The 22,987-nt window shown below is 31.9% G+C and overlaps 3 protein-coding genes across 3 annotated transcripts; 2 read left to right on the forward strand and 1 right to left on the reverse strand.

Annotated features, from left to right (window-relative positions):
• Nucleotides 1-4,232: 4,232 nt before the first annotated feature.
• Nucleotides 4,233-6,038, reverse strand: LOC125816407 (caffeoyl-CoA O-methyltransferase 6). Its single transcript, XM_049496013.1, has 5 exons — nucleotides 5,908-6,038; nucleotides 5,714-5,793; nucleotides 5,473-5,617; nucleotides 4,628-4,762; nucleotides 4,233-4,537 (listed from the first exon to the last, which is right to left on the reverse strand). The coding sequence occupies exons 1-5, from the start codon at nucleotides 5,998-6,000 to the stop codon at nucleotides 4,244-4,246; spliced, it is 747 nt and encodes a 248-aa protein (XP_049351970.1). The 5' UTR covers nucleotides 6,001-6,038; the 3' UTR covers nucleotides 4,233-4,243.
• Nucleotides 6,039-8,187: 2,149 nt separating this feature from the next.
• LOC125815061 (replication protein A 70 kDa DNA-binding subunit B-like) lies at nucleotides 8,188-10,713 on the forward strand. Its single transcript, XM_049494461.1, has 8 exons — nucleotides 8,188-8,358; nucleotides 8,451-8,878; nucleotides 8,959-9,083; nucleotides 9,171-9,252; nucleotides 9,473-9,590; nucleotides 9,678-9,835; nucleotides 9,927-10,047; nucleotides 10,177-10,713. The coding sequence occupies exons 1-8, from the start codon at nucleotides 8,188-8,190 to the stop codon at nucleotides 10,711-10,713; spliced, it is 1,740 nt and encodes a 579-aa protein (XP_049350418.1).
• A 1,280-nt stretch (nucleotides 10,714-11,993) lies between these two features.
• On the forward strand, nucleotides 11,994-17,880 carry LOC125815062 (uncharacterized). The gene is made up of 6 exons (XM_049494462.1): nucleotides 11,994-12,126; nucleotides 12,769-12,933; nucleotides 13,038-13,931; nucleotides 14,400-15,464; nucleotides 15,562-17,296; nucleotides 17,427-17,880. The coding sequence occupies exons 1-6, from the start codon at nucleotides 11,994-11,996 to the stop codon at nucleotides 17,878-17,880; spliced, it is 4,446 nt and encodes a 1,481-aa protein (XP_049350419.1).
• The last annotated feature ends 5,107 nt before the right edge of the window (nucleotides 17,881-22,987 follow it).

Raw genomic sequence — 22,987 nt, forward strand, 5'->3', positions numbered from 1 at the left:
TTTTTGTGGATATTTTCTACCCAAATTAATTGGTGTACAAATGTGTGACCCAAGTTGTCCCCTTTTCTTAGTGGCGTCTTGCTTAGGTTGTTGTTTTTTTGGATCTGTCTGGATTATTTTCGTGAAATTATTTTATGTAATTCGATATTTTTCTTTCCTTGGGTAGCTCTAATGTTGACATCTATTTATGTTGAATGATATTCGTTAATTCATTTAATAGGCTATCAACCAGATTAAATGGGTTCATTATGCGCCGACTTCTCACAATAATTATGGTTATAATAATAATTTCTTCTTCATATTAAATAAATTGTCGAGGAGAAAATTATAGTTTAAAATGAGTAATTTGTTTTAGAGTTCATTAGAATGGTTCAGACTTTTATTTTTTTATTAATGAGATTCTTAATTACTTTATATTTTTTAGAAAAATAATTAAAAGAATAAAAGTGAAAAATAACTTTTAATTTATATTCTTAAATATATTTTTTAAGAATGAATTAGACCCCAATAGTTCACTTAATATGTATTAGGCGAATATTGTAATATGTAGTAGTATTAAATATTATTTTATTTATGTCAGTTGAATTTAATAGTTCACTTAATATGTATTAGGCGAATATTGTAATATGTAGTAGTATTAAATGTTATTTTATTTATGTCAGTTGAATTTAACGTTCACTCTACATGAAATTGTTTTGATTGTCGATATTAAGAGAAATACAAAAAAATGATTCTATCTCTTTTTAAACCCAAATTAATTGCACTAAAATTAAATATTCATTAATGTCTTGTCTTCATTGGGGGTCTTTTTTTTTTTTAGTTGAAAAAGAAGTGACTTGTGACTTAGGTTCTTGCTTTGATCTGTCTAGATGATTTTGTTGGGTAGCTAATATTTTTTTTTTCTAAGGGAATCAACAGTTTCTAGTTTTTAATATTCATAACATAAATTTCGTTGTAATATAATGTTCATAGATTACATATGGAAGGTAATTGTATTTAAAAAGTCCTGTGAATTGAGCTCGATTGAGAAAATATATAGAGAGTTTCAAATAAAAAAAATACAATATATAAGATCAACTGCTCAATCAACTGAATCGTCTAATTTTTATGCAATGATTATAAATGTAATTTGGGATATTTTTTTTTTCTTTCTACAAGGTAGCTAATGTTGACCATCTATGTATTTTCGTTGAACGATATTCATATATTCGAGATTTTTCAATGCATATGGCCGGCTTTTAGTTTTATTTTACTTCCATTGTGTTTTGATTGGTGGAAATATATATTGATTCAACCGTTGATTGAATCAACTAAATCAGGCTGACTCAGGCAAATGTCTCATTTTAGTTTACTATTTAGATTTTTCTTTTCCTTATTATTAAATCTTGTGCAAATATAATCTTTGAAACCAAAAAAATAATAGACTATTAAGTATTATCTATAATATAAAAATTTAAATCACGAGTTAACATTTTTCTCATAAGATTTTTACTTTGTTAAAAAAAAAAACTTCAGATCAATGATTCAAAAATTGCAGCACAAGAAACAAAGAAATAATCATCTAGTAAACATTTATCTTAAAAAGAAACAATCAGCCAAAAAATAAGAATAGAAGGGAGGAAATGACATATATATATATAACTGATAGTTATAATTAGCAATAAATAGCTCAACATTAATTAGTATTTAATAGACAAATAAAAAATAAACACAAAATGACCCAAATTAATAAATGACATTTTAATAGGTTTTTTTTATTTTCCTCGTATAACCAATATCACTAAACAACAAAAAGAACGGAAACATAAAAAAATTATATATACAATACGTAACCGCCTAAAAACGTAAATTATGTATTTTCATATATTTTTTTGTTCGTTACTTGATAAAAAAAATTCCAATTGTATACTTGATGATTGTATATAGGTAGAAGAACGGTGTATTCTTACACTTAGTATTAGTATACATTTATAGCTATGTTATCCCCTCCAGTGTATACATATTAAAAAATCAAACACTTTATGTATTCATTCACTTATAATATGTATACATTGCATTGAAGATTTTTTTTTAATCGTGAACATCATGTATGCATTACATTCATGTATACATATCCTTGTATTCATTCTCTCAAAATTTGAATACATTCCAAAATCTTTCTTCAGTAAATGAGGATTGCACATGAAATTTAAAATGCTCAATAGCAAAGACACAAGTCGAAGCGGATAACAAGAAGAACTTACATGGCTATAAAATTTAGAGTTATGGATGGAGAATCCACAAAATTAGAATCAAAATCTCCATTTTTATGAATAATCCTAGGATAACTTTCTCAAACATGACAATTGATACCCACAAATAATTACTATTATGTAAATTTTTGCCTAAATTAGATATAACCTTCAATTTAAAAAATTAAAACCCCAAAAAAAATTGAATGACAATACAATAGGGGATCAAACATAGGGTAACAATTAGAGAAATTTACGGGTAGACATCAACAAACCATCAAGAATTTAAAAGTGAAAGAGAAAAAATAGACACTATGGGCAAATATTTTTATAGAATTCAATATGTAAAACTAATAAACAAGAAATTAAATCATCTTTTATTTAAAGTAATGAAGAAGAAGAATTGAATAAATATTTACATAATCAATAAAAAAACACCATTCAAAAGAATCGTGTGTGTGTATGGGAAAGAAGAGAAAAAAAACCACTTTTCAATAAAAAAGGACATCATGCTGCCACCTCCTAAAATTATTTAATTTAATAAAAAAAAAAATCCCAATACGTGGGCAATTTATTGTAAAATTTAATTTTTAAAAACCATTTTTTGTCTAGAAAATAAAATACGGCTATATGTTGCCAATTAGTAAAGTATAAATTTTAGGATTCACATAGTTTTAATAGAAATTACAATTTATCCCTATTTAATTTTTAATTACATTAATCCGTGAAAAATGGGATGTCATGCTATCGAAGGCCTATTAATGACTAGCGAAGACCAGTGGTCCAGACAATAGCTAAAATTGGGCCTAGGCATCAGATGAGATTAATTGGGCTCAGTTAAAAGCATTTGCGTAAATTTGGGCCTTGGAATCTGGGCTCTGCAATTACCTGCCGAAAAGGTTAATTAGAAGGGAAAATTGTATGAAATAACAAACTATTAATTCAAATTAAATGTTATAGCCATAGTTAATTATATTTGTAATTCGCAGCAAACATCCCATTTTTTGTCATCTGATTCGGTATACAATTAGTCATTTCGGTATAAAATGTATAAAATGTGTTTGTGTTTGTATAAAGTGAGAGAAAAGTGTATATACAAATACAAATACATATATTTTCGTCATAGATACACTTATAATTATACAAATATAGATATTATCATACAAATTACAATATATAAATGAATTTATACAAAACTGAACAATTTGTATAAAATTTAATGTATCTAGCGAACCATACAAATCAAAAGCTCCATAGCAAACATAAAATTTGCTATAGAGCGCAATTATGCAAACTATAGCTATAACATACAAATATGATTTTTATGTTTGCTATCTGTGAAAATTGCTCTAATTAGAACGCCATTAAAAAGCTTATGTCTAGTTAGACTTAAGTTAGATTTTTGAGAACAAAATTAAACCAATCCATTTGAAGGGCAATATCGTGCAATGAAATAATTTGAATGGGATAAAGTTGGTGTTATATTAACGAGTGAATGTTTTTTGATTCAAGTCTTCAGTCAAGAAGTTATTTTAAAGTAATATGTGTTGCGTGCAGAGAGACTAACGGAAGCGGCTCCTCTCCAGTACCCTTTTTCTTATTGCATTCCTTTCCAAAAATGTCCCTTTGAATCATTATCCACTTGCATCTTCAGTTTGTATTATTGAAGATACTAAAGAAAAAAACTCTTTAAAATAGAGAAATAGTACTTGTAAAACTTTTTTTTTCTTTTATTAATCCTTATACGATACAAATTTTAAATTGATCAAATTAAGGACGGTAAATTTATATCGAGTGATTAAAAAAAACTATATTTATACATGATAAATAAAATAAATATCATTTAATAAAGAAAATATTTACTCAAGTAATATATAAAATAAAATCTTAATATTTCTTACAATTTCAGAAATACAATATTCGAAATACAAATATTATTTTAGTAATAGAGATATTTATGACATGCACATATTATAATTCACAAAACAAACGAGGGGAAAAAAATAGAATAATCAGCTGATACGGCGGCACAGGGTAATTCCATCACCAACCGGAAGCATACAAATCTCAATCCTTGGATCAGCCGCTAAAGCTTTGTTAAGTTCCAATACAAAGTCTCTATAATACCTAACATATTTCCTCAATGGAGCATCAGGTGGAGCGACCACTGAACCATTCCATAGGGTGTTGTCGTACCCGATCACACCACCAACTTTCACTAATTCTATTATCCTTTTGTGGTAGTTGATGTAGTTATCCTTGTCAGCATCCACGAAAATGAAATCATACGTGCCATGGTTATTTTTCTGCAAAATAAAAAATAAAAAATAAAAACATATTAGTTTAAGTTGATTAATTTTATTTTATTATCGTTTAGGTAATCTGATAACACGTACGTCTTCAACTAATAGATCAAGAACGGGTAAAGCAGGTCCCTCTCGAAAATCAATCTTGTGAGCTACACCAGCTTTTTGGATTATGGGTAAACCAATTTCTTCGTAATTTTCCTTGTTAATATCCATTGCCAATATCTGCAAAAGCAAATACAAATGTTTTATTAATTAAAATGGCGTGCCCGACTAATACAATCAGTAAAATTCTATAATTTTTCGAATTATATATTTATATAATGTTACTTGTTCAAATTGAAGTGATTACTGATTAATTACTAGCGTTTGATTAGACAAATTCAGTAATTTTAGTTTAATGCAACTCCAATTTGAGTTAAATACTCCCATTATTATAAAGGATGAAATCATGAAATTAAAGTAAAATTATCAAAAGTTGAATGGTTTTGTGCTTAAAGTCAATCCAATTGTCCTTTTTTTTTTCTTTTTCTTTATCCCTCCCTAAGAGCTCCCACCCCTTTTGCTCCCTTGGTGACTCGAACTCGCAACCTTCGAGTTGGAAGTGAGGAATGCTTACCATCCGAGCAACTCCCTCTCGTCGATCCAATTGTCCTTATTTTCTTGTTGGTGTGGATTTTTTTTTTCTCCTTTTTGTTTTTTATAGGGCAAGTTAGTGGAAATTTATACTTTTTGGCTAAGATTAGGTGCATCTACATTTCTATAACTTTAATATTTGATATTATTATTTAAAAAACAGAAATTAGCGATGAATGAATTTTATAGTTAAATATTAAAATTCGTCACTTATAATATACTATAAGATTAGCGATGAATTATTTAAAAAATTGATTAGCTACGAGCGATTTAGTGATGGATTAAAATGCATGTGTTACCTTTCCATCATGTGGAAGAGCAAGAGCAGTAGCAAGAAGAGAATAGCCAGTGTAGACACCAATCTCCATGGTGTTTTTAGCATTGATCAACTTCAACAACATGTTCAAAAATTGTCCTTCATCAGCAGATGTTGTCATAAGATTCCTGTTTCACACAAATATCCATATATAATTCAGTCAAAAAGGAAAACAAATTTTTAATCTCTTCATTAACAATTAATTAGATATATAATGAACTCACCATGGATGCTTAGCAGTCAATTCTCTAAGCTCTTTCATGGGTTCTGGCTCTCTTGGGTATACGCTCGTCTCCAATATGTACTGTAACATGTTCAGCCACAAATAACACATGATGTCAAATCCAATTTTAATTTGCTAGGTTCAATTCAACGAATAAAATTAGTTTCTACGTCGTACTAAAGAAATCTGTTATACCTGGTAAAGAGCATCACTTTGCAAAAGACTCTTGTGGCCAACCTCTTGGTGTTTAGAGACTTGATTTTCCTGTGATGCAACATTTTCAGCCATGTTATTTTTTGTTGAATTATTTCTTTTTCCTCTTTTTTTTCTTCTTCTTTTAGTTTGTGATTTAGAAAGTAATGAAATGGGAATATATAATGTGTGAGGCAATTTGGTTCACAAGGTAAGACTTGCATGAACATATTAGGCCCACCAACTAACAAAAAATTTGGTGAGATTCCTTCTTGCTGTGTTTTTGTTATTTTATGTTACATGTGGGACCCATGGAGGTTGTTGCAACAAAGTCTCAACCACTCGAATAAAAATACTTAATAACGTCAGATAACGTCATGATTAACTGTTTAGATTTGTGACAGGTGTCCTGTTAATAATTTTACTAACAAATACTTCCTACGTTTCAAATAGAACTTTTTAGTCCGTTAAAAAAGAATGATTTTTTTTTTTGGTAATATTTTAATTTTAGTTTTTCACGTTATATGTTTAATTGTACATTTGACATAACTTTAATTTAGGACCACAAGATTCAAAAATCTTCTTTAATTTCTTAAATTCTGTGTCAAGTCAAACTAGATCATTCTTTGTGAAACGAAGAGAGTATTCATTTCCAAATATATTTAAAACTTGCCTAAAAAAAAACGAAAAATAAAAATATTCATTTTGGTTGTTGATAAATTTATATGCTTTTTTCATGTTTATCCTACGTTATAAAAATGGTGAGTTCATAACTTAAATTCAGTTTCGGTTACTTGGTAAATATATTATTACTATATTATAGTGGAGACGATGATTTCGTATTAAAGTTAGAGAGAGTATCTTTTTTTTTTTTCTAACATAAAGGTATTTATTTTTATATAATAAATATTAGGGCAAACCACATAAATCCCACTAGTTTAGGTCTTAATTATTAAGATTCTCAATAATTTCAAATATTACTTCATGTACCATATCTTAGGATACATGAGTCTGAATCCATGAGATACATGCAGTATCTGCCAAATTTTAAAATTGAGATACAAAATTTATTTATTTAAATTAATTGGTTGGAACTGATTTCCTTAATTAGAGGAGTAATTGAGGATTTTCAAAATACATAGATAATTAATTTCATTTTATTATTCTTTGAAATAGTAAATTCATTAATATTATTAATTTAAGATAAAAACATGTATATCTTGGTAATGCAATTTGATTAATTTCAAATTATTACTCTTAAAATAATACATTCATTAATTTGATGTATCTATATCAATATATGATGTATCCAACAAACTAAACACTTAGATACACGAGTGTCCTGCAAGTACATTCATATGTATCATAGAAGTATCTAGCATTAATTTCATGTATTTGTTATAGGTATCTAGTATTAATTTTATGTATCTATTTATATATATATATATATAATATTGATTTCATGTATCTTTTATATGTATCTAGTACTAATTTGATGTATCAAGTATCAATTGCATATGTTATATCCAAAAACATGTATCTCGAATGCATAGTAAGCATATACATCTATACTACATTAAAAACATGAACTCCAAAAGAGCAATGTTAAATTACGTAAATACCCCTCACTTAAAACTTAAGAAGATTACGCAAATACCCCTCACATAAAACTTATAAAGATTACGCAAATACCCTTAAATTTTAAAAAAAAAAACCTAACTACGCATCCCTCCCGCAACAAACACCTTGCCTAGCCTACGAATAGACACCACTTTCCCTGGACAGACTCCACGCTTTCACTGGAAAGACACCAACTTTCCCCTGCAACTGCCCAACGTCTAAAAAATTACCAATCAACACAACCTCTGGAGATTTCTCTAATTATATCAGCCACCGGCACAACACCGTTTCCCAATAATAATTCAACTTGTGCATAAGACGCAAAGGTATGCCATTTTTCCTCTTCTGAAACAAGCCAAATTTTAAAAAACTCAAGTCTCACATATGCACTTTCTAATTAAATTAGGTGAATATTGATCATCCATCTGCAACCACATTACAATATTGGACTTGTCTTTTAAATATTTCACTCCGCATCAAAAGTTGTAAGTTTTCACTCTGTTTAAGTTTCCTGTTATGCTTTTCATTGGACTACTTGCAGCACATACATTGCTACAACATACTTACTTATTCCTTTGTTTTAACTACTACACACTGCGGCCTTGAATTACTATTGATATTCACTTTCCGCTATGCACCTCTAACCATCCAGATTCATCACAAATGGCCACCGAAACTGAACTATCAAAGCAGTGTGTCCCCATCAACAAGATACCAAAACACTCTGTTGATTGGGTGATGCGAGTATTAGTTATTCGCAAGGGTTCTGTAATTTCGTACAGCAATACTCGCCATGAAGGGACTTTCCAAACTGTAATATTAGTGGACGATGAGGTAACACTTTTGCTCAGCTTATATGTTATCGTTCCTATTTATTCCCGTTTTACTTCTCTAATGACATCACATATCGCTTACATCAATACTAGGGGACAAAGTTGCAAGCAACGCTATTTAACAAGCATATCGACACATGGAAAGACTTCTTGAAGACAAATAAGACGTACTACATTGCTAACGGGTTGTTGGATCGGGTTAATCCCAACTACACTTCCGTGCACAAAGAGATTGAACTGACCATTACAGATAACACAATCATAAGGGAGAGCGACCATGTTGTTTCAACACACAACTTCTCTAATGGTTTTGTATCTTTGGAACAGGCAGAGAAATTGCCTAATGGTGCCATATTTGGTAACTCTTCATACGACTTGTTAATAATTTTTGTCAATTACATCATACAGATCACTAATTTATATGTCCGCTATTCAGACTTGCTTTGCGTGTTAGTTACGGTGAATCCCATCATTGAAAAAGGCGATAGAAAAAGACGCGAAATTGTTGTTACAAATGAACTGTAAGTTGCCCTTCTTTGTTCTCCACTGTCCATAATAATCTGGCAGTGCACTGACAGTACTTATCTAATTCATAATCCAGCATGGACTGTACGACTGTTACTCTGTGGGGAGATTTTGCACTAAACGACGGCGCCTTTCTTGAAAAGCTTAAAGATGACCAACCTATTCTAGGCTTATGTGACGTGCGAGTCTCAATCTATAAAGGTATAGACAACCTCTCCTATTTGCTGATTGTACAAATTTCAAGTATATTTGCTAATTTCTTGAATAAATATGTTGATTCCAATGTAGGGATTTTTGGGATATCAACTCTTCCCGTGAGCAGTGTGTTGATCAATCCAATCTTTCAAAAAGCACTAGATCTTCGCGCATGGTACAAAACCTCATTAACTAATATGCTCGACAATTTTTATTTACCGTTACTTCCACAACTTATGTTCAAACAAGAATTTAACAACATAGCCACAATTTGTTTATAGGGAGAACTATATACAACCATGCCTATCAAGTTAAATTTTAATCTAACAAATTTTAAACCCACAAACATTTCCTCAATTATGTGCTACAATTAACTCACCTCTTTCGATATACAGGCGTGAAGTCATAAAGGCCGAAAAGAAAGCTATCACAACCACACCAAGTAAGGTAATGAGAAAAGCCACAGAAGTGACATTACCCAATATTATGGATGGCACGCTTGCTGATACACAGGTACCTCCAAAACGACACTTTACCTATCCAAACAGGACCATTGTTTACCAAAAATAATGTTGTATATTGGCTATTAACAATGTCCAGGGAGCTTTATACAAGTTCAAAGCCAAAATTATAGACATACTCAATACAGATGAACCATGGTACTCGTCCTGCAAAAAGTGCCACAAGAAAGTGCAAGTTAAACAACATACAACGACATGTCCCAATTGCAACATCCAGAATGTGGAGTATGAAATGAGGTTAGACTTGCCTAAAATAAGCAATCAACATTTTATGATAATATACAACCAGTTTAACTATGAACTCTAACTTATTCACCTTATTTTAAAGATACTACTTACGGCTTGAAGTTTGTGCTGGAGAACAACGTGCTCGGGTTATACTATTTGATGCGGCACAAATGTTAGTAGGTTGCAATGTCGAAGAGTACATCAAAACAACCTCGGAAAATGTATGCCTTGTACTTCTAACATCTTACACCATATTTCAACGTACTTTAATCCCAACAATAAATAAGTGTATGACTAACTTTCAGAACTATTTTTATGCTAATATATCCAATTGTTGACATTTCTTACAGAAGGAAGAATGTATGTACTACCACAGATTGGTGTTGATTAAAGACAAGGAATTCAACTTCCTTGTCCGCATCGATATGAATAATTCAAACCCGCGAAGGAGTCTAATTGCTCAGGAAATACATGCCATTGAAGATGAAGCGGTAATTATAATGTCAGATGAATCAAAATCACTAACACCACCCACAAACAGGGGCAAGAAATCCACTGCGTTAGAAAGACATGTTCTTGAAGATAAATCACCAATCATAGTGGAAGAACCACAAAATGTGAGGCCGCGAAGGAAGAGGTCTAACAAATCCAATGCGCTACATGTCCTTGAAGATGAAGCACCAAACATAGTGGCGGAAGTACAATCCGTAAGGCTGCGAACAAAGAGGGGCAAGAAATCCAATATGCAACAAATACATGTTGTTGGAGAAGAATCACCAAACATAGTGGAAGAAGTACGATCCGTTATGCCAACAACAAGCACGAGCAAGAAAATCAACAATGAACATCTCCAAATTAAAACTAAGTTCACAAAAGTCGAGTCATAATAGATGACTTCGTTGATAGTGTTACCGAGCATAATGTATGTATGTTAGTAATGTCTGTATTTTAATGGCTTCATCGGCTGCTTTAACTAATATATATATATATATATATATATATATGTTTATTATTACCTAATTAAGTGTGAATTATGCAAATAATAGCACCTTAATAATTCAAATCTAAATCGCTTAGGCTGTTGTTTATAATATCCTATCTACCCCCCCCCCTCTCTCCACCCATAAAATAACGTATATTCATCACCTTTAAAACGATTAAACCATTGAATAAAAATACTCAATTAACCAACCATAAAGTAGTATTACTTAGAAACATTGAATATAAAGCCTAAAATATCCATTATAACTAACACATCTACCATTGCACGAGAAATTCGTTAAAGTAAAGACAATGTCCTAGACCGAGAAATATTGATACAAACACGAATAACTCTTACGCGAGAAATGTTTCCTCTTACGACTTTAAGGACTAACGCAACAAAAGAAATACTAAGAAACTTCAAATTTACATTTAAAAAAACAAAACATGAAAATACACTAACCCCAGGGAAGACCCATCACCGAAAACATTTTTTAAATAACAACATCCTCACTACACTTTCAAATTTACAAACAACAAGAAACCTCCTAAAAGCCAATAAGCAAATCAATACACTTTAAACATACTACTACGGTAAATAATAAGCAACATGTAAAATATAGATTTAATTATTCCACTAATTCGACAGTACAATTGTAAGCTATCGAACGTCGACGTCAATGGCACCTCTGGAGCATCGCGCCCATCCAGAAGAGTTACAACCTCCTGAAAAGTTACAACCACACCCAAAAGAGGCCAATTGAAGCAATTCCAACCGTTCGCCGAGGATACCTTTAAAACAAACGCCCAATGCCAATGCACATCAAACTAAAAGGAACAGAAAAAACTTTGAGAAATTGCTAAGATCTTGCCGCGCCATTACAATACTACTATCTGTACGACTTTACTGAACGGGCACATCTGCATAAATTTCTGAATTGTTTGGGAGAATTGCCAATCCAAACTACAAACTGTAAGTAACAAATCATTCATTTTTACCATTGTTCAATGTTCTTACTACTCTGCCTTTGTGAACATCTCTCAATAATCTCTGATTTGGTACACTCATGCTGAGATTTGTTCGGCTAACCTGCATGCGTTTTATAATTTAGAATTCCCTCCCAAACTCCGCTACTTTGAAAGGAATATGGCCGAATTACACAAAAGAAGTATATGACAGTCATACATGGTGGTAACAAAAATAGGAAACCTGACAGCCCATCTCCCTAACCCCCATGACATAGGAAAACCATACTTGAATAATAATCGCTATGCTCGCGAGGAAGTTGTTGACTATTACTACTATTTGCTTCAACCTGGTAAACTAAGGAAAGGGTTACAAAAGACTCTGCCCACACGCTTAAGGGATGCACACCCATTAAATAAGATGAAGATGAAAATTCAATAAGTATATGCTACAAAGAGGACCTTAGTTGAAGATGTCTAACAAAATAAACCACCAATGCTCTGATTGTCGGTTGATCAGGACTCACTAGCATATAGATGCTGATGTATGGACTTGCCCTAGACTAAAAATGTACATCAGTACTCCTACAAAAAAAATAACCCAGTCACACTTGCACACACACGTTAATAAAATTTTAGTAAAAAGATTGTGATAGTGGACCATGATGAAGATGTCCTTAAAATTATTACATATATTGTACAATAACTTGAATATGTGGTATTGTGTTTACATTGACCGTATGACTTTCATGATTACTACCTGATTTGACTATTTTAGAGAAAAATTGAAACAACTGATGCATTTACATACTCACAATATTCAAACAGGTCACTCATTACTCAAAGAGAGGATTATCAAACATGGACTGCCAATCTAATCAACGGGTCAAAACAATAGGTCAGAAATACGTGCCCTAAATTTAATCATTACTTTTAAAAGCAAGACCAAATCAAAGTGAGAAAACACTAACATGCTAACATCACAAATTCAATAGGACACAAACGTAAAATACTGACAGATGTAGAAAGGGCATTGCGAAGGGTGCAAAAATATACTGCCTCTACAAAGCCATCAGAAGTTGGATATATAGAACCAAAGCTGAAGAAGCGGAAAAAAAGTTGGCTACTTCAAGCTTTATCAGAGGAGAACTATAATGAAGGTAAATTGACTAAAATATATTACACTACAACTTACACACCTTTAAGTGAAGTCACCAAAGAAATATGTTATGCTAAAAAACTCAATTTTGAATTGTGAATGTAGGCGAAACAAATGTGAACTTATCAACAACATCAACTCATAAGCTGCAAAAACAATTGGATTGCATCTATTGTCATGCCATGAGGCTTGAATATGAGCCACCAACATTTTGTTGCGCAAGTGGATATATTCAGTTGGCCCCCGACGAAGTTGGAGAGGACTTATACAAATTATTTACAGATGAGTCCAAAGAAGCCATCCTATTTCGGAAACATATTCGAGCGTATAATAGCATCTTTGCTTTTACATCATTTGGAGTACAACTCAACAAAGAACTGGCATCTTCAAGGAAAGGCATTTACAGCTTTAAGGCGCAAGGACAAATCTATCACGACCTACCATCATTGATCCCGAAGAATGACAGGCCACGTTACTTCCAGCTATACTTCTATGATACAGATCATGAAGTCGCCAACAGAATGTCAATACTACAAGATGCTAATTTATCCGAGGAAGTCATGAAAAAAATCAGGAAAATAATGGAGCAAAATCCATATGCAAAATTTTTTACACAACTAAAGCATCATTCAAATTTTCAGAACTTAGAAATACGCATAGCTGCAAATGCTTCTTTAGATCAACGGGTGTATAACAAACCTTCAGTAGATCAAGTTGCGGCAATTTGGGTAGACGGAAACAATCCAAATATCTCATTTGAAAGAGATATTGTAGTACACGAACATTCCGGGAACAAACATCAAGTAAAACATTATTATGGTTGTTATGATCCTCTACAGTATCCATTGATTCTACCAAATGGTGAAGGAGGTTGGCATCAAGGAATAGTGAAATCTCACAATCCAAATATCACCATTCCTACATATACAACAACAGCTGCCAACATATGCCCTCGATCATATGCCAGTGCAACAGAGGTTTTGAACAATGAAGAACAAGGTTAGCACATTTACATTCTGCCATCAATCAAGTAATTCACCCCCCACACATAGTATAATAAGAAACTCAATTAATTTTCCGACTAACAGCTTCATATGGAGAACAAATCTAAGGCAACAAATATCAAACAACAACAATATATGTAATTGCTTAAAAAACATGTTCCAGAGGGGTAGTAATTAAATTCAATGAATGTGGTAAACTAACACAACTACATGCAAAGAAATATATTCTACTATAATATACTTGTGAACGTGATGTGGTAATAATATATTATTCAAAGAAGGCCACACATACCTCATGATAAACTGCACTCAAAACTAAACTTATTTAAATTATTTGTAGGTGTACGACGCGAAACAAGAGGTTATGTTTCATGCAGAGAGTACTACTGCTATAAACTACAAGTACGAACGAATGACAAAACAATTTTGTTGCTATCTGGTAGATTGTTACAACAATTTGTAGTGGACATGTACATAAAATTGGAAACCACGCGACTTGAATATTATAGATTCGAACAATCAAATTACAGAAGAGAGATATTACAAGGTATCGTTGATAGTGTTACGGCAGGCGAATACAGAGGAGAGAAGGTCGGGCAAAGGGTCTTACTACCAGGGTCATTCATTGGAGGCCCGAGGGATATGCGACGACGCTATATGGATGCTATGGCACTGGTACAAGAGTATGGAAGACCAGATCTATTTATCACCATGACGTGTAACCCTGAATGGACAGAGATTCAAGAACAACTATGTGCGGGGCAAGTCGCTCAAGATCGTCCAGATTTGGTGACTAGAGTGTTTAGGGCAAAATTGCAGGACCTGAAAGACCAAATATTTAAAAAGGAAATTTTTGGCCCGACAGCAGCACATGTTTTTGTAGTTGAATTTCAGAAGAGAGGCCTACCACATATACACATACTACTAATTTTAAAACAAGGTCATAAAATAACATCAGCAGATCAGTATGATCGATATATTTCGGCAGAGTTGCCTGCTAAGGATAAGCAGCCAGAATTACATGAATTGGTTATTAAGCATATGATTCATGGTCCTTGTGGTATAAAACGACAATCAAGTCCATGTATGAAGGACGGACAATGTAAGTTTCACTACCCCCGAGCATTCAACAACAAAACAATACAAAGGAGAGATGGATATCCTATTTACCGAAGAAAAAATGATGGGAGGACAAGCGAGGTTCGAGGAATGAAGATGAATAATCAGTGGGTTGTCCCTTATAATCCATATTTATTGAAGAGATATAATTGCCACATTAATGTAGAGGTTTGCTCAGGTGTTAAAGCAATAAAGTACCTGTACAAGTATATATATAAAGGACATGATAAGTGTGCAGTTTACATTGAGTCAGACGAGGGTGAAAAATTCATAGATGAAATTCGAAGCTTTCAAGATGCACGTTGGGTGTCACCACCTGAAGCGATGTGGAGGATTTACGAGTTTACTCTAAGCGAAATGCAACCAGCTGTTATAAACCTACAACTACATCTACCCGGTAAACAAGCAGGTATCCTAAAACATATTCTCAGATAGTATAAATACAAGTCACAGTTCTCCAATCAAAGCGATTAATATTAATAATAAGCTTCTGTTTTAAAATGTAGTCTACTATTGGAAGAAACAAAATCTTCAAAATATTGCAGGCTCCCAGTTTGTACAACAAACTATGCTTACTGAGTATTTCAGGATGTGCTTGAATGACACTGACGCTCGCAATTATCTATATAGAGAATTCCCCAAGCATTATGTTTGGAATTCCCAATCTAAAGTTTGGACTAAAAGAAAATCGCGCTCCGTGATCGGCAGAATAAATGTTGGTAAGTATTACACTTTGATATGTGGCATTTATGAGTTAAACAATAAACTAACTAGGATGATCGAAATCACAGCTAATCCTAGAGAAGGAGAAAGGTATTACGAGAGATTATTATTAAATCATGTTCGAGGTCCGACATCATTTGAAGACTTACTCACTGTTAATGGAATACATTGTCATACTTTCAAAGAAGCTGCCAAGGAAAGAGGTTTATTAGAATCAGATGATAGCATTTCAGAATGCTTACGCGAGGCTGTAATCTTTAAGATGCCTGTAGCTCTTCGAATGTTGTTTGCGACAATTTTAGTTCATTGCAACCCAACAGATGTAAGAAGACTATGGGACACATATTATAACGATATGTCAGACGACTTTCAGAGGACCCATGCCAAATCAGCCGAGGCCAAACTCCAAAGTACGTTGAAAAGTGTAAATTCATACTTGGAGAGTATGGGTCAAAGTGTTGCAAAATTTGATATGCCACAAATCCAACAAGAATTACATCAAGGTGACACATATGAATGCCGAGAAATAGTCGAAGAAAGGTCTGTGAAGGTGCCAACTGAAGATATGGAGGCACAATCAAAGTTGAATGAACAACAAACGCAAGCATTCAAGACTATCTTGCAAAGGACCGACTCTGGAACACCAGGATTATTCTTTGTAGATGGACCCGGTGGAACTGGAAAAACATATCTATATCGGGCATTACTGGCACATATAAGATCAAGAGGTATGATAGCATTGGCATCCGCCAGCAGCGGGGTAGCAGCAGCAATCTTACCGGGAGGTCGTACAGCTCACTCGAGATTTGGAATACCTCTACAAGCTAATGAATCAACAATGACAAATATGTCAAAACAAAGTGGCGGGGCTAAACTTATTAAACAAGCCAAACTAATAATATGGGACGAAGCACCAATGGCTAAGAGACACGCAATTGAAACAGTCGACAGAAGCTTTCGTGATATAATGGAAAAAAATGTACCTTTTGGGGGAAAAGTAATGGTATTTGGAGGTGGCTTTCGACAAGTGCTACCGGTGGTTCCAAAATCAACACGAGCAGAGACAGTGGATGCAAGTTTGGTAAGGTCATATTTGTGGCCTTTGATGGAAAAAATTCATTTAACATCCAACATGAGGGCAAGAACAGATCCAAATTTTAGCAACTTCTTGATTCGTGTTGGAAACGGCGAAGAGAACACAATACGGGATAATTTAATACTACTACCACAACAAATAGTGGTCCACCCAACTGGTCAGGGTAAGGCAGAAGAATGCTTGGTAACAGAAATTTTTAAAGGGCTACAACAAAATTACAGATCGGCAAAGTTTATTACTGAAAGGGCAATCTTAGCAAGTCGAAATGAATTCGTAGATAATATAAATGAAATGATGATTACTCGATTCCCAGGAGAAACCAGAACATATATCAGTTTCGACTCGGCAGAAGATGATACCAATAATTACTATCAAGAAGAATACCTAAATACATTAACTCCAAATGGTCTGCCGCCACATAGGTACATCAATATACTCAATCTGTCGTTAACATTTTAATTATTATATTAGTTTGAATTCCTGTACCAGATCAACAACAAAGGTGTGGTAAAATACATAACATCATATGTATCTTTAAATTAAACATATTAGGTTGGTTTTGAAAGAGAATGCGCCTATCATGATGCTGCGCAATTTAGACCCATCAAATGGTTTATGCAATGGGACACGATTGATTTGTAGAGGTTTTGACAACAATGTCGTGCATGCAGAAATAACTACAGGAGAATTTGCAACAAAACATGTGTTTATACCAAGAATCCAATTATCGCCGCCTGAGAATGAAGGATATCCTTTTAAATTTATTCGGAAGCAATTTCCAATACGTCTATGTTTTGCCATGACAATAAATAAGGCTCAAGGTCAAACGATACCTAATGTGGGATTATATCTTCCCCAACATGTTTTCTCCCATGGGCAACTATATGTAGCTTTATCAAGAGGAATCTCAATGGCAACAACAAATGTATTGGTTATGACTGAACAACCAGATACGGGGACAGGGACATATGCAAGAAATATCGTATACAAGGAAGTATTAGGTTAGCGACGCTTTCAATCTTTAGTAGCGTAATCAAGTTGGAATAAAAATAACTTATTAAATGTAGCTAATGAAAATGTCTTTGGTCATATTTATAGGTCCTGTTGAAAAAGAGACGAGCTAACCATCAAAATGCAACTTCTGAAGCAAATACAACTATTGTGAAAAATTTGATATTGATAGTTAGGATACAAATGACTTCAAACTCTTGGAAGGTATCCTCTATTTTAGAACAATGTCATAAACACAACCAATTGTAGCTTCGAGCAGTATTACATATCCGCTTATTCATTTGAACTTCCACACCATTAAATGCATCTAATAAATTCAAGACAATTTTCAGAAATGGAGTATTATTTCAAAACAAATATCTGGTAGCTAACGAACATCCATACAAACAAATCTCTTAAGACCTATGCCATATATTGAACAAATAGAGTGTGTATGCTTTAATGCTGCCCAATTGTAAGCATGAACTAATATTTGGTAACTAAGAAACATCCATACCAAGAAATACCTTAAAGACATATTCCATATATGGAACAAAACGAGTATTCATTCTTTAATGCTTCACAGTTGAACACATCACGAGACTAGCCAACCACGTGCAACGCACGTGCAGTGAATCTAGTCTAATTATGTGTATCTAAATATGGAATATACAAAAAGAAGAAGCATATACATCTAATTATGTGTATTTAAATTTCATACTTTATATCCAAAAACATGTATCTCGAATACATAATAAGCATATACATCTAATTATGTGTATTTAAATTTCATACTTTATATCCAAAAACATGTATCTCGAATACATAATAAGCATATACATTTAATTATGTGTATTTAAATATGAAATGTAGTTGAATCACATGAATTTAGGAACAAATCACGACTGTAGAGTATCTGTCGTATCATTAATATCATCGTGTTGTTAAAAATCATGTATCCGAAATTTAATGGTGGATACATATACATGGTCAGACACCCCATTACTAAAAATACAACTCAGATCTTAATTAAGATTACTACTTATTGGTTACACATGTTTCAAGGGCTATATCAAAGTAATATTGGTACTACCAAATCCATATTACGGTAACCAAAGAAAGCCTTAGAAGAACACCAGCAAATAAAAACTCTCTACAATACTCCCTTTGATCCTTTTGCGTTGTGGCATAACATAATCGACTACAAGAAAATAGTTCAATTACGTAGGGAAAAGTGGTCTCTAAAAGTCTAATTCTAGTCTCTAAAGGGCAATAGCGGCCAGAAAAGTCTGATCGCTACCTGTCCCTATAGGCTTCTTCGCTAAAGATCAATTGTGATGGGATCTAGCATCTGGTCGCTAAATTGCTTTAGGGACTAGAAAATATGTGGTCCTGAAATCAGGTTTTGGGACCAGTGTGCTGGTCCTAAAAACAATACACAGAATAACTTTTAGTGGTCCTAAAAAGTCTATAAGTACAAGAAATCTGGTCCGTAAAAATTCCATTTGTAAATCATAAAATGTGGTCCATAAATTATATATAAATGTTTTTCAATATATACAAAGATAATCACAATAACATAAATAAAATTATCGTTAATATATATACACTTTCTAATACACAATTCGTAATCAATTGCAACCAACAATTATAAACATTCCACTATTAATTGTATAGCCATGAATTGTTTACAATATACATAGCAAGAAATAAAAAAATTGTCCCAAGTGTCCTAGAAAAAATAATAATCAATTTGTTATTTTCAACAACTCTTCAAAACTTGTTTCTTCACTTGAGAAGAAGAGAGTAGATTAGCTATTGTTGGAATGAAATTGTACGATGAAATTCTTGAATCATTAAGGAGGAGACATAATTGAGTGATAAATATGGGAGGGGAGAGTTAAGAGATAGTGGTTCATTTGGAGTGAAAGAGTTAATTAAACAGATAATTAATCAATCTTAGTTTTAAGGTATATGGGTATCTAATAATCTAATTGTATCTTCAAATAATATATTAATATATGGTTTAAAATATTAAAAGTGGTAATATATGTTATTGTTTGAAAGTAAAGATAATATTAGTATATATAGTAGTGATGTATGTCTAATAAGGTAGTTTATCCTAAATATTAACCATGATCGAGACTATTGTATAATATAATTAAATAAATCGTGCCATTAGTTTGTGTTATTTTATTATATAAAATAAACAGGGATGTGGGAAAATGGAAAGGAATCAAATTCGTTTTGTTCTGCCATGCATGATATTTGGAGGCTTAAAATATATTTTTAAAAGGCATATATGTTGTTATCAAACAAATCAATAAAATGATAATATTACGTAACAAACATATGCACTAATTTATTTTACATTACATGTAAATATCATTATTTTATTATTTTTTTAAAAAGATAAATAGAAGAAGATTGGCTTGAAGTGGGACCTGAAATTAGTAGACTTTGTCAATTAGCTTTTGGTTTAGCAAAGCTTAAATAAAAATTTAAAAATATTTTTTCGGGAATATAGTTGAATTTTATTAAAAACAACTACGTATCTGAATACGATTTCAATTTAGCGGTGTCGACATGGTAAATAATGGTGGGTAATATATAATCTCTAATCAATATGTGTAACATCATATTGTCCATACTGACGAATAATAGATGAGTTACATACAATTTTTTATTCATCAATGAAAATGATGTTCTATATTTTCATTTTTCGTATTTATGAATCTGAGAAGTGAATTAAAAATAAATTAATACTAAATGATTTATCTCAAATTTAGCACAATAAAATTGTGCTCGGTGGTACGTAAACAAAAAACTGTCAAACGGCTACTCATCCGCTTAGCTAACCTAAAGAATCAAGCAGAACATCTTAGAACTTATTTAAATGTGCTTATAACTTTTGATAGTATTTTTATTTTTTTAACTTAAAAATAAATATTTAAAAATTATTCAAACTTAAAAGCATTAATAATTAAGTTAATAAACTCAGAAAAAAGAGTCACACCCATATGATATTATTTTCACTTTTTTTTTCTTATTATATATCATCCTCGATTTTTATTTTTTTTAAAAATGTCTCTTACTTTCTTTTCTTTTCCAATATTCATCTTTTTAATTTCTTAAATTCACATATATTATCGTTTAATCAGTGATTGGTGAAAAATCATTTTCTTTCTCTAGTAAAAAGAAAACTTTAAAGTCACTAAATTTTGATAGAATAACAAAACAATGATGGCAAGAGTTGGTAAACGGTGATCAGTGACTTTTTCCATCTATTTTTTTTCCTTTGTTGGTGAAGTAATAAAATAAGATAAAATGACGTCAAATAGCAACTCCACTTTGACTTTCTTATAACCCTTTAATATAGAATCTAAAGCATAATTACTATACATTTTAAACTAATATTTCTTTTAGTATATGGTGGTATCGAAATAAACAACGACATCAATTATAATGATTTGTTACAATAAAAAAGAGAATATATTAGATGTGCCTAATTGGATGAAGATTTTGAATTAGATATTCCAAGTCCAGCTAACAATGTTAAGTTTTGTAGGTAAGTTCACCAAGAATTTTTTTTTAGAAGTATATAAAATAATAAAGCTTGAGAGACTTCTTTGGTCAAATTTGTTCCCTATTTCAATTTTTTCAAAAAATAAAATAAAATTGAAGTTCTTTTTCATTTATGATCATTTTTTTGGAGGATTAATTAATCTTTTTCAAATGAAACAAAAAACAATTGTCATAACAGTCTATGTTATAGTCTTTCTTCAGTTTTTTACCGTTTGACTCTCGGAAAATGAAAAATACAACTAAAATTAGGGTAGGGCTTGGCAGGGTGATATAGGACGAGCCTTGACCCGCTAAAATTTTGACCCACCTGTCCTATGTAACCTTTTTTCATTATTTTGCCTCGCTCCACCTTGTTCAGTCTAGATCTGCCCCCGTAGTGTGTCCTGCCTTGCCCTACCCTAACCTTAATAATACTGCCTCAATGACAAAATAGTTAGAATTATTGGGGTGTTTTACACCCTTTAAGAAAAAAAAATATATGACATAAGTTAGATATTACTTTTCATTTTTGCCTTTATTAATTATCGTCAAATTAATCTTTAGAATAATTCAAAACATTTAAAGTTTTTGAACGCATTACATAGAAAATTCAAATGAAGGGTAAAACTGAAAGAATATTCTAAAAGTAGTATTGAAGATTGAACAATTAAATTAATTTGAAATATGAAAAATGTCTCAACAATTCAATTATTTTTAAACGGAGGGAGTAGTAAATTGATAAAGCCTTTTGACATTTTCCCCCTTTAAATGAATATAATATTCTCAGAGTTATACTTATGGGAGGATAATATATTTCGTATGGCTAAGTCAGAGGTGGTGGCTGGTTAGGTGCTTACCGGTGATTAGATTAAATTAAAGACACTGATTAAGCAAAATGAAACTAATAATATAGTAATATAATATAATATTATAAAAGCCTCAAGTTGAGTTTTCAAACATATGTTTGTCTGTTGGTAGAATTTACTTAAGCGAAAAGTCTTATCGAAAATATTTTTATTTTATTTTCATAAGATAAAAATAAAATTGTGTAGATATTATTTTTTTCAGACCTTACTTATAAAATTATATTGAATTTGTTATTATTGTTGTTCACAATTTTTTTTTACGTGGCACGAATATAAGAGGACTTGTAGTTATTACTAACAAACCTTGTTTATGATAACCAACAAACATTGATGTATTAGAAACAGTAAGTCAGAAAATAGATGAAGCATGAAAAAAAATTGAACTCACAATTTGTTAGTATCTTTAAAAAATTTAATCATGTCACTATTATTCAAGGTTTATGGATTAGTCGTTCCTCTCATGGTAACACGAAAATCTATTCTGTAAGCTCAATTTACAAAACCTAAACGAATTTAATTGGTGGAGCAAATCACACACTATATACTAATGTTTTTGCTTTTAAAAATGATGAAGAATGTTGTGAAAAAAGGGGAGACAAGTGCAGACATAAAGGCAGTGTCTGTTCGAATGGTATCATTCATAAAGTCTCACGTGAAATAAATTTGATACAAAAATATATTAATCAGAAGATT

This window comes from Solanum verrucosum, unplaced genomic scaffold (genome assembly GCF_900185275.1).
Source record: "Solanum verrucosum unplaced genomic scaffold, falcon-dt-bn FXZP01000261.1, whole genome shotgun sequence".
In the NCBI taxonomy this organism is placed as follows: Eukaryota; Viridiplantae; Streptophyta; class Magnoliopsida; order Solanales; family Solanaceae; genus Solanum; species Solanum verrucosum.

Excerpts from the sequence above, each read along its gene's own strand:
- LOC125816407 (XM_049496013.1), bottom strand. The coding sequence starts at position 6,000 with ATGGCTGAAAATGTTGCATCACAGGAAAATCAAGTCTCTAAACACCAA. Across the intron at positions 5,618-5,713 it reads TTGACTGCTAAGCATCCATG|GAATCTTATGACAACATCTG; the intron begins GTGAGTTCATTA and ends TGTGTGAAACAG. Across the intron at positions 4,538-4,627 it reads TTGATCTATTAGTTGAAGAC|AAAAATAACCATGGCACGTA; the intron begins GTACGTGTTATC and ends TTTATTTTGCAG.
- LOC125815061 (XM_049494461.1), top strand. The coding sequence starts at position 8,188 with ATGGCCACCGAAACTGAACTATCAAAGCAGTGTGTCCCCATCAACAAG. Across the intron at positions 8,359-8,450 it reads TAATATTAGTGGACGATGAG|GGGACAAAGTTGCAAGCAAC; the intron begins GTAACACTTTTG and ends CATCAATACTAG. Across the intron at positions 9,253-9,472 it reads GCACTAGATCTTCGCGCATG|GCGTGAAGTCATAAAGGCCG; the intron begins GTACAAAACCTC and ends TTCGATATACAG.
- LOC125815062 (XM_049494462.1), top strand. The coding sequence starts at position 11,994 with ATGGTGGTAACAAAAATAGGAAACCTGACAGCCCATCTCCCTAACCCC. Across the intron at positions 12,127-12,768 it reads CTACTATTTGCTTCAACCTG|GACACAAACGTAAAATACTG; the intron begins GTAAACTAAGGA and ends CAAATTCAATAG. Across the intron at positions 12,934-13,037 it reads AGAGGAGAACTATAATGAAG|GCGAAACAAATGTGAACTTA; the intron begins GTAAATTGACTA and ends TTGTGAATGTAG.